The sequence below is a fragment of the Phalacrocorax aristotelis genome, chromosome 1 (assembly GCF_949628215.1).
Source record: "Phalacrocorax aristotelis chromosome 1, bGulAri2.1, whole genome shotgun sequence".
NCBI lineage: Eukaryota > Metazoa > Chordata > Aves > Suliformes > Phalacrocoracidae > Phalacrocorax > Phalacrocorax aristotelis.
In genome coordinates, this window is record NC_134276.1 from 4,616,308 (window position 1) to 4,630,229 (window position 13,922).

At 49.8% G+C, this 13,922-nt stretch overlaps 1 protein-coding gene across 3 annotated transcripts in view; it reads right to left on the minus strand.

Annotated features, from left to right (window-relative positions):
* GAB2 (GRB2 associated binding protein 2) overlaps positions 1 to 13,922 on the minus strand; it is a 99,016-nt gene that overhangs the window by 35,180 nt on the left and 49,914 nt on the right. For 2 of the 3 annotated variants that reach the window (XM_075075577.1, XM_075075502.1), the window contains exon 2: positions 8,168 to 8,468. In XM_075075577.1, coding sequence (XP_074931678.1) covers positions 8,168 to 8,468 — 301 coding nt within the window. Of the gene's footprint in view, positions 1 to 1,024; positions 1,080 to 8,167; positions 8,469 to 13,922 lie in introns of those variants that run through there. The other variant, XM_075075651.1, reaches the window with a different exon arrangement.

Here is a 13,922-nt window from a genome sequence, read left to right on the forward strand (position 1 = left end):
GTTAAAGGGGGCTAAACTAACACGTACCTCCTGGTGGTCTCTCTGGGGTGGCAGAGTTATGGGTTTGCAGTCACAAAGCTGACAGATCATATGGATTTTTCCATCCCCACCTCTCTAAAATGTCCACAGCCACAAAAAAAATCTAAATAATAAAATAATAAAAATTCCTGAATTCCCAAATCCCAAATTCTGAAGGAAATGCTGATCCAGCATGGCGTACCTCAGATATTCAGTAGCATCAGAGCCCCTGAAGCCAGAAGCTTGGCTTTCTAATTGTGCAGTTACCTTAAGACCTTTTCTCTTGCATTTTGGTTTCTAAAGTCCTCTGCATCCTTGCTTCAGTCCTTTTCTTGGCACCCAGGTGGGCTAGAAATCTGCTTTTAGCATTAAGGACAGTCACTATCACAGCATGCAGTGTTGACTCTGGTCCTGCAATGCTTCTGGTAGCACAACATGATGGAGAGCTGAGTACAGCAAGAAGAAGGTATGGAAGAATAGTAGGGGTTCATCCTCCTCTGGTGTAAATGCAATTATGACAGAAGACACCATTTGAAGATCCAAATATCTTAAAGGTCTTGACAGCAATCCTGAGATGAGTGAGATTCATCTCAGCAGAGTTTTAGGAGTATACAAGGTGGATGTCTCCACCTGAGCTCATCAGTTCTGGTTCCCTGGAGAGCCAAGGGAATGAAACGGGTGCTTTTAGGGTGCAAATGATTTGCCTCTTTTTAAACATCTTTTTCCATCTTCTCCCCAAAAGCGGACAGATTATAACCACCAGCACACATCTTACCCTCAGTGACATCAGTTCCCTCTCCAAAACATCCAGGGAATCACAGCAAGGAGACCCTGACTGGTTGGTAGAGATCAGCAAGGATCTCTCCCTGTTTCTATCCTCTACAAAGCAAATTCTGGGTCATTAGTGTCTCTCTGCTCTTCAGCAGATTCATTAGCACCTGAACTAGCTCATCTCCAAAGGCAAAGAGGGGAAAAAAGTGGGGAAAAAAGGCAGCAGGCACTTAACTGTTCTCAAGCTGCTCCTTTGTGCCAGGACCACTCCATCTCCGGTATTGTTTACACTGAAATAAAAGCTGAACAGTGTCAGATCTTAAAATAACTTGCTGTTTGTGGAGCAGGAAAACCAGGGTCAGGGAAGTTTGGAACAAATTTAAAGTGGCAGGATGACTAAACTTGAACAGGGACTCAGGCAAGGAGGCGTTTGCACGCACCTGAAGTTCAACCATGAGCCTGTTGCAAAGTGAGTTGGAGTCGTTGGGTCTCCCCATCCATTCCAGTGAGGCTAGGTAAAGCCTGGGGCTAAGATGTGACATCTGTATTTGTCCTCCCAGAGCGAATCTGCAGCCATGGCTGTCTCCCTTGTTAGGAGAACTCAGCCCATGGTAGAGTAGGAGGGGTGGGACTGACCCAAATGCCCTTGAGATGTACAATCAGGGGGTCTAGATGTGACATACAGTGTTTTAAAAGAAGGAGCTCCATGATGCTGCGTGCAAAAAGTATTGGAAAGTAACGCTGAGGAAAAGGCTACATCAATACGTAAGGTGGGATGTTGGGTGAGAGGAAAGGGCTCAGGGCTTAGGGACTCCACATTGCCATCCCAATGCAGGCCACCTCCAGGTCTCAAACAGGGCAGGGGACATTAAGTCTTCAGGTAGGTGAATGAGACATGGAAAAGTGGAATACATGGGAAGAACCCAACAGGATCTGCCCCATCCACCCCATGGGTTAAGCTCAACTCAACTGTAACCTTGCTCATCACTTGTTGTAGAATGTCGTACTGTCTGCTGGAGGACAGACTGGCCTCCAAGTGAGCTGATATCCAAACACAACCCATACCAGAGCTTAAAGATGAAGTCAAGACCAATCAGCTTGCATTGACCGAAGCTGAAGAGTCAAGTGCTGGCCCAGCTTGAGGGCATAAGGCTCTGCAAGGGGCTGCCTGCTTGGCTGCACTTAGGTGGCAGCGCTGCCTGCAGATAGCACAACACAGTGCATCAGGGCCTGGGTGCTTTCAGGGACATGAGGACACCCCCACATTTCCCTCTTTGCCTCCATTTCTCAGCCCCCATTCCTCAGCCCCTGGCACGCTCCTCGGCACAGCACAAATCTTGCAACTTATCCAGGGCGTGAGCAGGGAAGGAAGGAGGCGTGTGCCAGGCACAATAGCAAGGAAGTACCTGGCCTTGTGGCGGTCATTAATGTTTCCCCTCTGCTTTGGTTCTGCTGGGTTATGGGAGAGGCAGTGGCAGCAGGAAAGAGGGGGCTGCCCTGGGGCTGTCATCTTGTCTGGGCTCCCCAGTGCCCCGCTCCTGTGTGCAGGGATGGTGAACACCAGTGATTCAGGGGTGTCTGGGGGAGGTGGGTGGGATATAGCATGCAAAGATATCTTTTTACTTTAGTCTTGCTACCTGCAGCCTCTTCACTGAGCTTTTGTCCTCCCAACAAGTCTTCAAGGGACCCTTGTGCTGTTTTTTACCCAGCCCACCTCGAGCTCACTTTGCTCAGCAAACACCCATGCAATCCTGGCTACAAGGAAACAACAGTGAGCTGCACTGATGATCTGATGCTGGGGCCAACACATTTTTGGGGGAGAAGCGAGGAGGAAGCAAGAGCAGCCATACAGGCTCATAGCACAGGCTCGCAGGCAGCCCTCGTGAGCAGGCAGCAAGTTTGGGAGCAACCAGCCAGCAACCCCCAGGCAAAGCAAGTCAAGAGGATACTAAAGCAAAAAATTTTCTCTCATGGGCTGGAGAGGGGTAACCAGTGGAGGGTCTGTGGTAGCATCAAGCCAAAGACACCCATAACAGAGATTGTGCGTGTGGGATGTAGAAGATCTCATTGATGTGAAAGTCATTGGTGTCTGGGGCTGATCCGGCAAACTCTGCTGGAGTGAGCATGGCTGAGCTGAAGGAGGAAGGAGAGACACTCAGCTCTCCATTAAACATTAATGCTCGGCTCTGACTTGCATTCAGTGAGATCGTAAAAGCCTTGGGATTGCTGGGGATTGATCCCAGCTGTGATGCAAAATGCCAGCACCGAGCCTTGGAGATGGAGCAAGGAGTGACCCGGCGCCTGGGACTGCCCTGGCACAGCCCCCTGGCAGAAGGCAGAGAAATAAATAAAAGATATAAAGTCCCAGATGAACAAAAAAAATGATGACATGCCTGGGCTGGGTGGGAGAGGCCACTGCTGCCAGACTCAAGCCACTGGGGCAGGAGCCCAGTGCCATCCTTTTCCCACGCCCCACTCACCATCTCCGAGCAATGGGCAGCCTTCAGCTCAGAGCAAAGATGTTTACTTTCTTGCAAATATTCCCTTCCCTCCCCTCATGGCTGGGTTAAACCTCTAGCACAGGGGCATTAACACTGTGCATGAATAAGCTCTTAAATGCCCCTGGGCGTTTGCTCAGCACCAATGAATCCAAGCCCTCGAGAGAACATGTGCCCCATACAGGAGGTAGAAGAGGAGCTGCAGGGAGGTGCTGGGGATGGCACAGTAAATTGGGACAGAGTTAATAAAGATGTTGACTTCTCTGAAATAACGAACCTGTGCACAGGACTGCTGCAAGGACACACATGCTGCAAGCACACATGGTATTCATAAAAAATTAAATTATACGCTGTCATAGCTGCACCTCTGAGTTGTATCAGGAATGGGACATGGCAGGGTTTTGGCCAAAGCATCTGTCCCAGAAAGGGTTAATGGCACACGAGATGTGTTTAGTGGGATTTGGTATTTTTTTAACTCCAACAAACAAAGCATATGAGAAAATCCAGTTCACAGCTGAGCCCTGGCTGCCTGCCCACTAGGGCAGGGAAAATGCAGATGGTTCGAAATACCCACACGCCTGCGTTTCTCCTGCAGCCTGTGGCTCAGGGTCCCTGGCAGCTCTCCCCCCACCATATTCAAGCCAGCCAAGGTGGCAGCAGTGCAAACTGCAGGGTAAAAGCAGTGCTGAGACAGAAGCAAATCTACTTTCCTCGAGGCCTGTCAGCTTCCCTGGGCCCATGGAGGAGCAGGGATTCTGCGAGGCTCTGCTTGTCCAAAAATAGTAATTAGCTCTCAACGTAAATAGGTGTTACCAGAAACAAAGAGCTTTGCCTCAGTCTGGGTAAACACCTTAGAGTGAATTTAATTTCCCTTCTCCCAGCAGATGTAATCGCACTGCTCTGCAATTATTTTCAGGTCGGGGCAGGGAACGAAGCCACGGCAGCAGCTTTGCGGAGCAGCTGCTCCTCGGCGGCGCCGGGGCAGCCGGAGGTACCCGCCACTTCACTGACATTTAGGTCCCTGAGGCTGAAACGAGCTTCCTTTCGACGAACCAGATGTGTAATGCAGCTGGCAATCAGCTAAACCAGCAGCTAACCATAGCACGACATTGAACTGCTCTAAACTCCAGCCTATTTCTTAATCCTTAGAGTCCCTCAGTCTAGACAGGACATGAAGGACTAATGTGAAAACCAAGCAACAGAAAATTTACACTCTCCTGTCAAGCTGCAAACAGAAAGAAGCATCAAAGGATACAAATCCATTTGGTCTTTTAATTTTTTTGCCTTTTGGGAGTGCAGGCAGCACCCAAGCACAGTCCTGTGCCGGTGCAGAGGGTTTGCAGTCAGTTTTCATGACCACGTGCAGCTGCTTTCAGGTTGCCTGTTTGCTCACTAAATCATGTTAAAAAGCAACTGAAACCCTATCTTTTCCCTACAGTCACGGGAAGCTGGTGAAATAGGCTTTTACCCAAACTGCCCCAAAAGCTGAGTTTTTCCTCTGCCATCAGTGGGTTAAAAGAAAACTCGTGACTGGTGGCTGGTGCTCAGCTGATGCAGGGTATTCCTTCAAGCAGGAGGGAATTCAGCATGTGATGGCAGCTGCAGTAAACACCTCTGCCAGTGATGGAGTGCTTCCCCAGCTGGGAAGCAAATATAACCCAGCTGGGAACAGCCCTGCTTTGGAGCTGGTCCCAAAAAGGCTTTTGGGTCAGAATAAAGCAGTCACACACCCAAGAGCAACCCAAAAAATGTGCACAGTGGTTTCCCTGGCAGTTTCTGATCTCATTCCACCATGCTGCCAGTCTGCTGGGAGAGGGAGGTTTAGTTAATTAATTGCTACAATTAGCATGGAGCTATTCCTGCCCATGATGGTTACCTTTTCCTCCCCTTTTTGGTGCATCCAATTACTGACTCATTCATTCACCAAGGCGGAAGGTACAACAAGGTACCGAGAAGCTTAAGGATGAAGTGGTGAGGTTTAACAATGAAATGCGAGACATCCCAAGCTCTATTTCTACCCAGGAACTGGGTTATTCTTATGAGAACTCCTCACCCTCTCCTACCCATCAATCCACAGCTTCAAGAATGACACGAAATTGGGCAGGAGTGTTGGTCTGCGCGAGGGCAGGAAGGCTCTGCAGAGGGACCTGGACAGGCTGGATCTATGGGCCGAGGCCAGTTGTGTGAGGTTTAACGAGGCCAAGTGCCGGGTCCTGCCCTTGGGTCACACCAACCCCAGGCAGCGCCCCAGGCCTGGGGCAGAGGGGCTGGGAAGTGCCCGGCGGAGAAGGCCCTGGGGGTGCTGGCTGACAGCCGGCTGGGCATGAGCCAGCAGTGCCTGGGTGGCCAAGGAGGCCACCAGCCCCCGGGCTTGTGTCAGCCCTGGTGTGGCCAGCAGGAGCCGTGCAGGGATGGGGCCCCTGTGCTCGGCACTGGGGAGGCCCCACCTCGAGTGCTGGGCTCAGGTTTGGGCCCCTCGGGACAAGAAGGCCCTGGAGGGGCTGGAGCGTGTCCAGAGAAGGGCAGCGGGGCTGGGGCAGGGTCTGGAGCACAAGTGTGCTGGGGGGCGGCTGGGGGAGCTGGGGGGGTTTAGCCTGGAGAAGAGGGGGCTGAGGGGAGCCCTTCTCGCAACTGCCTGAGAGGGGCTGGAGTGAGGGGGGGGCTGGTCTCTGCTCCCAAGTCACCAGTGACAGGGCGAGAGGGAACGGCCTCAGGCTGCGTCAGGGGAGGTTTAGATGGGATATGAGGAAAAATTTAGTGACTGAAAGGGTTGTCAGGCCTTGGAACAGGCTGCCCAGGGAAGTGGTGGAGTTCACCATCCCTGGAGGTATTCAAAAAATGAGTAGATGTGGTGCTTAGGGAAATGGTTGACTGGAGGATTGGCAGTGTTAGGTTTACGGTTGGACTCGATGATCTTAAAGGTCTTTTCCAACCTAAATGATTCTATGGTCCTATAAGGAGGTGACGAAGAGGGACCACAGCAGTTACCAATATTACTATGACTGTTTTATTTCTCCCTCCAGCTGACCCATCAGGAAGGAGGGGTGATGGGCTTATGTATGCTAACCCACAGACAAGGCTCCCAATACCCATCACGCTGCAATGATCCTGCAACTTCTCAACCCAGCCTCGGGCTGTTGGTCCTTCAAACAAACACTGCCTACTTTGGGAAATCAATGATTTATTTGCCATTACTTAGCAGGGATAGTGAAGGAAAGGTGAGTGTGGGGTCACTGCTTTGGTGAGCACCAAAGCGAAGCACCATCCCTGAATAATTCATGATCCCTTTTTTCTGCAGCATCTGGACACATCTGCTGCATTTGTAGTCGCAGGCTTTTTCTCGGCTGACTCAGAAAATCCTGCTTTGGCAGATGGGTACTCTTTCAAGTGGGTACTTTCCCTACAGCATTAACGAGCTGTGATTTTGTTACAAATGGGGATTTTTGTTCCTCTTCTGCTGATGTCACTCTGTGATCCTGCAGGGAATAACGCTCAGATCTCTGCAGCCTGATGAGCCCCATGTGCCCTTTGGGACAGATGTACTTGCAAGTGGGAGATTGTTTTTCCTTTTGCTGCCCAGATTTATATTTCACTGAAGTCCAGTATCAATCCCACTGCTGCTGGGCTGTAAGCTCATTTTACTAAATGGGAAGAAAAACAGTTCCCTCAGCTGAATGCACGCGAAATGGAAAATCCTGCAACAAAACAGCTCTTAAAAAGGGACCTGAATGATTTTTCTGAACCTTGAGGACTGCACTGCTGACATCAGGATGGGATGTAATTTATTTCGCCTGACCTTTCCCTGTAAGACTGTGCTGGTGGATCAAGGATCCTTTCTACCACTTCTACACCCATTGCCAAGGTGACGTCCTGTTTCATGCGTCAGTTGGTGAAGATTGCATCTGTGCTGCTGTGATGCTTTGTTTGCTGTCCTGCCTGACAAGCTCTTGGCAGGGTTTCAGCTCCCGTGGATGGCAGCTGCTCCGCAAGGGACTAAAAGAGTCTCAAGCTGGACGTTATTATGGCAAGTTCCATGTAGATAGGGCATAGGACTGGGGTCCCCTGGATGAGACTGCAGCATGGTTGAGATAAAGCAAAGATGCCCAGAGGTGCTACCAGGTGTAATGGGACTGGCAGATGACTGCAGCACTACACCCTGTGCTCACCCCACATGCCATCTCACTTGGGATTTATGAGAGCCCTCGGGGTGCTGGGGAAGCGGAGGCAGCTCACCGGTGCTCACTGTAGAGGCTTGCCAAAGCACAACTGAGTTTGGATTGTGGAGCATGACCAGTGGAACAGGTCATGCTGCTGCACAAAACCACCTGGTGTTTTTCTCTCCCTTCCCAGAGCTTTCCCAGAAGGTCACAGAAAGAGAGAGAGATGCGCATGGGAAGGATGCATTTGTCCTTCACATGACAGCCTGTCAGCAGTGGGGACAACCACAGTGGCAAGGGATGTGGCCCCAGTCAAGTTTCTCCCCCATCCCACCAAGGGGATGAAACCTCTGAACAAGGGGGATTTTTACTGCTGGTTGCCAGGACTCTCAAAGGGACTTTGGTGATGGATAAGAACAAAGGCTGCAGCTAAAAAAGTCCCTGAACCCCACCAACTTCTTATAGGAAGCTCAAAGGTCTACAGTTATAGGGGAAAATCCAATTAGGTGGCTCACAGGGGCAAAGCCCGCTCTGCTTCTGATGTCAAAAGTAGGAAAGCCTCTTGGAGGTTTCCCATGTGTCCATCCATTTCCCACTCCAGCCCTCCCAGCCTTGTGGCAGGCTGCACCCCCCTCCCACAGGTCTGATTTGAAAGAGGAGTGGGGCCTGTTGGGAGGACAGCACAGGAGACGCTCTTGGCCATGGACACAGCTCCCACCGTACCTGTGTTCTCCTCGGACTGGTTGAAACCGCAGATCTGGCAGATGCTGCGAACCCACTTGTTCATGTCGTCCTCTGTCTCGGCCACCAGGTAGAAGGTCCTGTCACTGGTCTTGATGTCGAAGATGTAGCTGTCTTGCAGCTCCTTTTTGTTGAAGGTCAGGCCCGCATCCACTTGCTCGCAGAAATTGAGGTTGATCACACGCAAAGGTTTCTTGGAGTGGTCATTTTTGTAGTACTCCAGGACATCGGGGTCGCCACTCATCCGACCGCTGCGCAGGACAAACCAGCGTTTCTTCCATGCCTGAAACCAAGAAGAGAGGAAGCATGAACCCCTTTGCTGAAGTCACGAGGGCCAAGAAACCAGGGTGACACAGATGGACATGACACTTCTCTGCCCCGGGATGCTCTGGGATGCTGCTCAGAACATTCTTGCAAGAGATGCGCACACTCAGCTCAGTTCACCACTTCAATACTCAAATCCCACTGGTTCTCCAGGAGAATTAAATACTGAAATATTCTATCTTAAGATGACCCCAAGAAATGCTAGTCTTGTGGCTTAGTGCAACCTTGCTCCTTCCCTACAGCCTAGCTGCATTCCCAGCACCCAAATACCTTTTGCTCCTTGATGCAAAATAATCTGCAGTGTGGCATCACAGCAATCACAGTGCCAAAATGCCTTTTAGCAGCTTGGAGGAGCTCAGGCGCTTTGGACACAGTGCCTTGGGTATCCTGCCCTTCAGAGAAACCCCTGAGAGCATCACAGCACGCGCCTGCAGATACCACCATGCCAATCCAATCTCTGTTTAAATGCCAGGATAGAAAGGCTAATAAAACCAACGGGGAGCTGGTTTGGTTTTTTAATATCAGGAATAATGCCAGGCAGACCCATGGAGAATCCAAGCTTCATTTGTTTTTCAGCATCTTCTGCTCCCTGGTACGTAGGAAACTCCTTAGCAAAGGAAAATGTTATCACTGATTCTTCCAAGTACTGCTGATGGGGGCCCCTGGTCAAATCACCTGGGGCACGGACTGAGGGGGTTACGGTGTTCAAAGCAAACCAGCAAAATAAATGTCAGCCATCAGCCCTGGCACTGGGAGCTGCGGCCTCTCTGCTCACCCCACACCAGATGCAGCTGGGAGCCCGCAGGAGGGAGAATAGCCACAGTGAGAATGTAGTAAAAGCTACAACTTATATTACACAGGGAATGGTGCAGGTGTAACTCCCCATCCATGGGCTGGAGGGTTTGGGTTTTTTTTTGGGGTGGACTCTGCACGAGCATCCTGGTGCCTGCGGGATGGATGCATGGGTGAGGAACCACCTTGAGCTGATCCCCATCATGCTGCCTTGCAGAGGGCTCAGCTCCCATGGAGTATGGAAGAGAAGGACTGTCTAGTCCTTAAAACGTCTGAGTTTGTTCAGGCTTCCTTTGAATGCAGTGAAGATTTGAGAGGTGCACGAACAACGTAGGCTGGACATGGTCCATGCAGATGAGCGGAGTGATGTGGGGTATTGCCAGCACTCCTGTGTTACCTGATGTAGACCTCGGTTTGTACCAAAGGATGCCAAGGGAGGGGATGCAATTCCCACCATCCTGCAGCCATCATGCATGTTTGCTTGTTTTATGAGCTTTACCCTAATTATTTTTTTAAAAATCACTAGTTTTGGGATTCATGTGATTATGAAAGGTTGGGTCATGAGAAACTACATGATGTTCCTAAGGAGGAAGAACCAACAGCCATAAACATCTTTAGTAACCCAAGAGAGGGAGCAAGGTGAGTGCTGTACTTGGATCTCCATGATGCTCCCTGGGAGGTGACTACAGCTGTGTGTCGGCAATTGGGCACGTGCTAGATCTCAGCCACCCAATTGCACCAGGAACCCACCATTTTGGAGAATTTGGTGGCTGAAATGAGGATAAAGACCCCCTGTGATATTTTCTCTGAATGGTCTGGTTTGCACTGTACTTTTCAAAGGCTTAAAATTAGCTTTTGCTGGTGTCTTTGAGATTTGTAACCAAATTAGTTTTGCACTAATTCTCAAACTGGCTCCCGATGCCAGGAAAGCAACTTCAGTACAATCTTCCAAATGCAGTGGAGCAGAAAATTGCTTAGTAAGAGGATGTGTGAGGCTGGCAGATTTTGGTTTCATCTGGGAGATGCTCACCCACTTCTCATGAAAATGGCCACTTTTATAAAAAAAAAACAAACCCACACGGTAGAGCTGCATCCATCAGGGAGGGAAAAAAACCAATTTCACCAGACACCAGCAATAATTCACTACTTCATCTCCTCAAAATGGATCACCCAAATAATTGGTAAAAAGCTCTTGAATTTTTTTTTTCTTGCTCTAGGTGGAAATTGTCCCATTATTTCTTTCTATGAACACTGAGCCATTTCTTTGCAGCCACTTGGCTGGACAAAGACATGGGCACACATCAGTGAGGGGGTCTGAAAGAAGACCAAGTTGTGCAGCACATGAACCACCACCTGAACAAAGACACATCCAACACTAATTCTTGCTACTGGCTGGTTGCTTTCCAAGCATTTGGAGTCAGCATCAACCATTTGGAGTCAGCATCCCTTCATGGCTGAGAAGTTGCATTAAAACCCCCACAAAGTACAGAAACTAGACTCCAGAATTTTGAGCTTTCATGGAAAAAATAGGAGGAAATGCTGCAAGCAAGGCCAACGATGCAACATCTTCCCTTTTTATCGTCAATGTGAGAGCTACGAGTTCTCTAGTTCTCTTTGGTCTGTCTCGTGGCAATGGAAAGCCCCACACAGTCAATATTTGGCAGAGAAAGCAGTATAACACATGTAGTCTGGTGGTATTGGGTAAGTTCTAACCTAAGACAGTTGCAAAAGAACTGCTCTTGTCAGGACAAAATTTCTTGGGAAGCTTCAGGAGCTGGAGTACCACTGAAGAGTGGGACCTTTGGTCAGAGCAACAGCCCCACCAACCTGGGATGACCACCCTGTCCACCTCTGCCTGGTGCCATCTTGATGATAAAGAGTCACCAGAGTTTTTCTAGAAATAAACCCAGAAAAACAGCTCACGGCAGCAGCTGCTGGACTTGCGTGTCCTGGACAGGTGGCTGCAGGCAGCACAGCTGGATGCATCTCCCACTGCACATCCCCACAGCAGGACGAGCCATTTCTGCCTCCTAAGATCAGCTTCTGAGCCAGGGGAATAAGCACTGGCCATTAGAAGAGAATAGAAGGAAATAATAAAGAAATAGCCAGGAACCATCTTATTTTTGTGGAGATTTTCCCCGTTTCTTTGAATTTTTGAGCACTGAGCTCAGCAAGCGTATTTTAGTTCTTCCCCATGGATTTGCTATGTTTCCACTAGGAAAAGGACTCAACTTGTGTTTGCCAGGCTAGGGCTGTGATTGGAGCATCTCGTGGCACTAATGGAGCTGGCTTCAACATATAATGATACGTGGAAAATGATACGCAGCCTGCAGCATGTGGCCCATCCTTCTGGGACACATATTCCCTGTTCAAAGCTATCAGTATCATCCAAATCTTCCATATTTAGGCTTCCTTAGAATATCTACCACTTCCCTGCAAAAGGGTGATTTCAGGGTCTACCGACCACCAGCTGCAACAGCAGTAGGATGCACAGGATCCAAATGTCATGGCAATGGCAGGCCATGCCAAACCAGAGGAGGATGCAACTCCACGTGAACCTCCACGCTTTGCTGCCACGTTTCCAAAACCACCTTCTTCCACCATGGGGTTGTGATGGCCAACATGCATCTCCTCCTCCACCTGAATTTTCCTCTCTCCTTATTTCTCTGTGTTCCTGGCTCCCTTGAAACCCCTGTTGCTGTCAGCCCACTCCTGCCAAAACACTGTGCCTCACCGCCACGTGGTGTGAGCCAAGAGCTGTGTTTGTTTTGCAGCCTTACAACGTAGAGAGGCCAACAGCTTAACAGCCATAAAATGGTGCCGTTGTGGCACAAATTTCCAGCTGTGTGGTCCTTTTCCTGCATCAGGTTATTTTGCAGTTAAATTACAGCTGCTAATATAATTGAGAAATATTTTGACGCTTGGCAAATACTTCTTTTAAAGACTTTTTTTGTTAAAAATAAGCCCATCATGTTACCAGTGCAATGTAAATCCTCCTGGGTGCTGAGAACCGTGACTGCTTCTTGATTGCTTTCCACCTCAACAGTGCCATGGCAAGTTAAAGTTTACAAAACGGACCCCTTTCCAGCTGGATGCTACTTGGAATTGGTTGTTTCATGTGTTAGAGAGTTGGATTGGCAGAGCCAAGGCGGTGCTGCTGGGTTCATAGGCTGAGAGCACTTAGCAGGGAAGCTCTGGGGGCTCCAGTTGTGGTTGGGACCCTTCCTGTCCTCTCTGCTGGGTGAGGAACCAGGAGAACCCAACCAGAGAAGTGGCTGCTCTTGAGCAACTGAGATACAGTCACGGGAGGTCTTCTGACCATGCCATGAGTGAGGTCCTTCACATCCCCTGCAGCTGTCCTGATGGAGAAATACTGTGACAGAGCTGATGGCATCAGTGCGGAGGGCTCAGACTGTCCCTTGTTGGACAATCTGGGGACTCCAAGTGCATAATAACCCAAGTTCAGTTCAGGACAGGTCAGACAGAAGCTTTATTAACTATGATCATAATGAGAGGACATTTAGACAGCATGTCCCCCTCTGCTGCTCTGTTCTCTGCCAAGTGATTGCAGAGGGGAGGAGAGGAGAGGAAAAATATTTCCCAGGAAATCTCTCTGCTCCACTCCTTTTCCCCCTGCCACCACCTTCATCCCTGGAAGCACAGCACGCCATCAGTGTGAAATAGACCTTCCAAAATCTGATCTGACACAAATCACAGGATCTAATCTGAGCTGGCAGGCAGGATGAGTGACCTAGCTGTGACATCAGGCAAATTTTTCACACTGGGATGAAGTCTGGGACTGAGCGATTCGAGCAGGAAACCCCACAGCGGGGCAAGTGGGCACTCGTGTCCTGTATTTGCTCAGAGCCCTGTACAACCTGACTTGGAATGTTTCCAGGGATGTGGCATCTGCCACCTCTCTGGGCAACCTGGGCCAGTGTTCCACTACTGTCATAATAAAAAATGTCTTCCTTGTATCTAGTCCTTATACCATCCTTGCTGTTGTGTTGTTTCGGGTGGCTTGGCTTGCTCAGTGGTGTTATTGTTTTTGCCATGCGCAACAATTGCACTGACTGTAGCCATCGGACTGTTACCCCACACCGGAGCTGACCCTGCCCTGGCCACCCCATCCCTGCAGCCCTGCACAAGAGACACGGTCCTCTACTGCGGCTGGTGCTACCAGCACTGGGGAGTGAAGCCCCATACAAGAGGATTGTAGAATAACCTATTGGTGACCTGTATAATAACGTTGTCTCCCTCTGTGTCCCTGGAGGCTTTTTATCTCATCTGATGGACAGAAGGATGCTGGTTTTATTATTCATGCAAGAACACCTCTCCCCTCTCTGTGTTAGCGCTAACTCAAAGGAAACGCAGCTTGGAAGAAAATTTGCAAGTAGGAAATCCCCAGTGTCTGCTCACGTTAACGGTGCTGCTGGCTGATCGCCCCCACAAAGTACCTTGGGGTCCCACCATGACTGCTCAACCCTGACATCCATGAGCCCAAGAGCAAACAGGAGTGTCCTGAGCTCCCTCCTGCCCTCCCTGACCCTCCATGGCTCTCCAAGCACCTTCCTCTTCGCTGCCTGCTCACAGCACCTTTCGACATCATGCTGGGAACAGA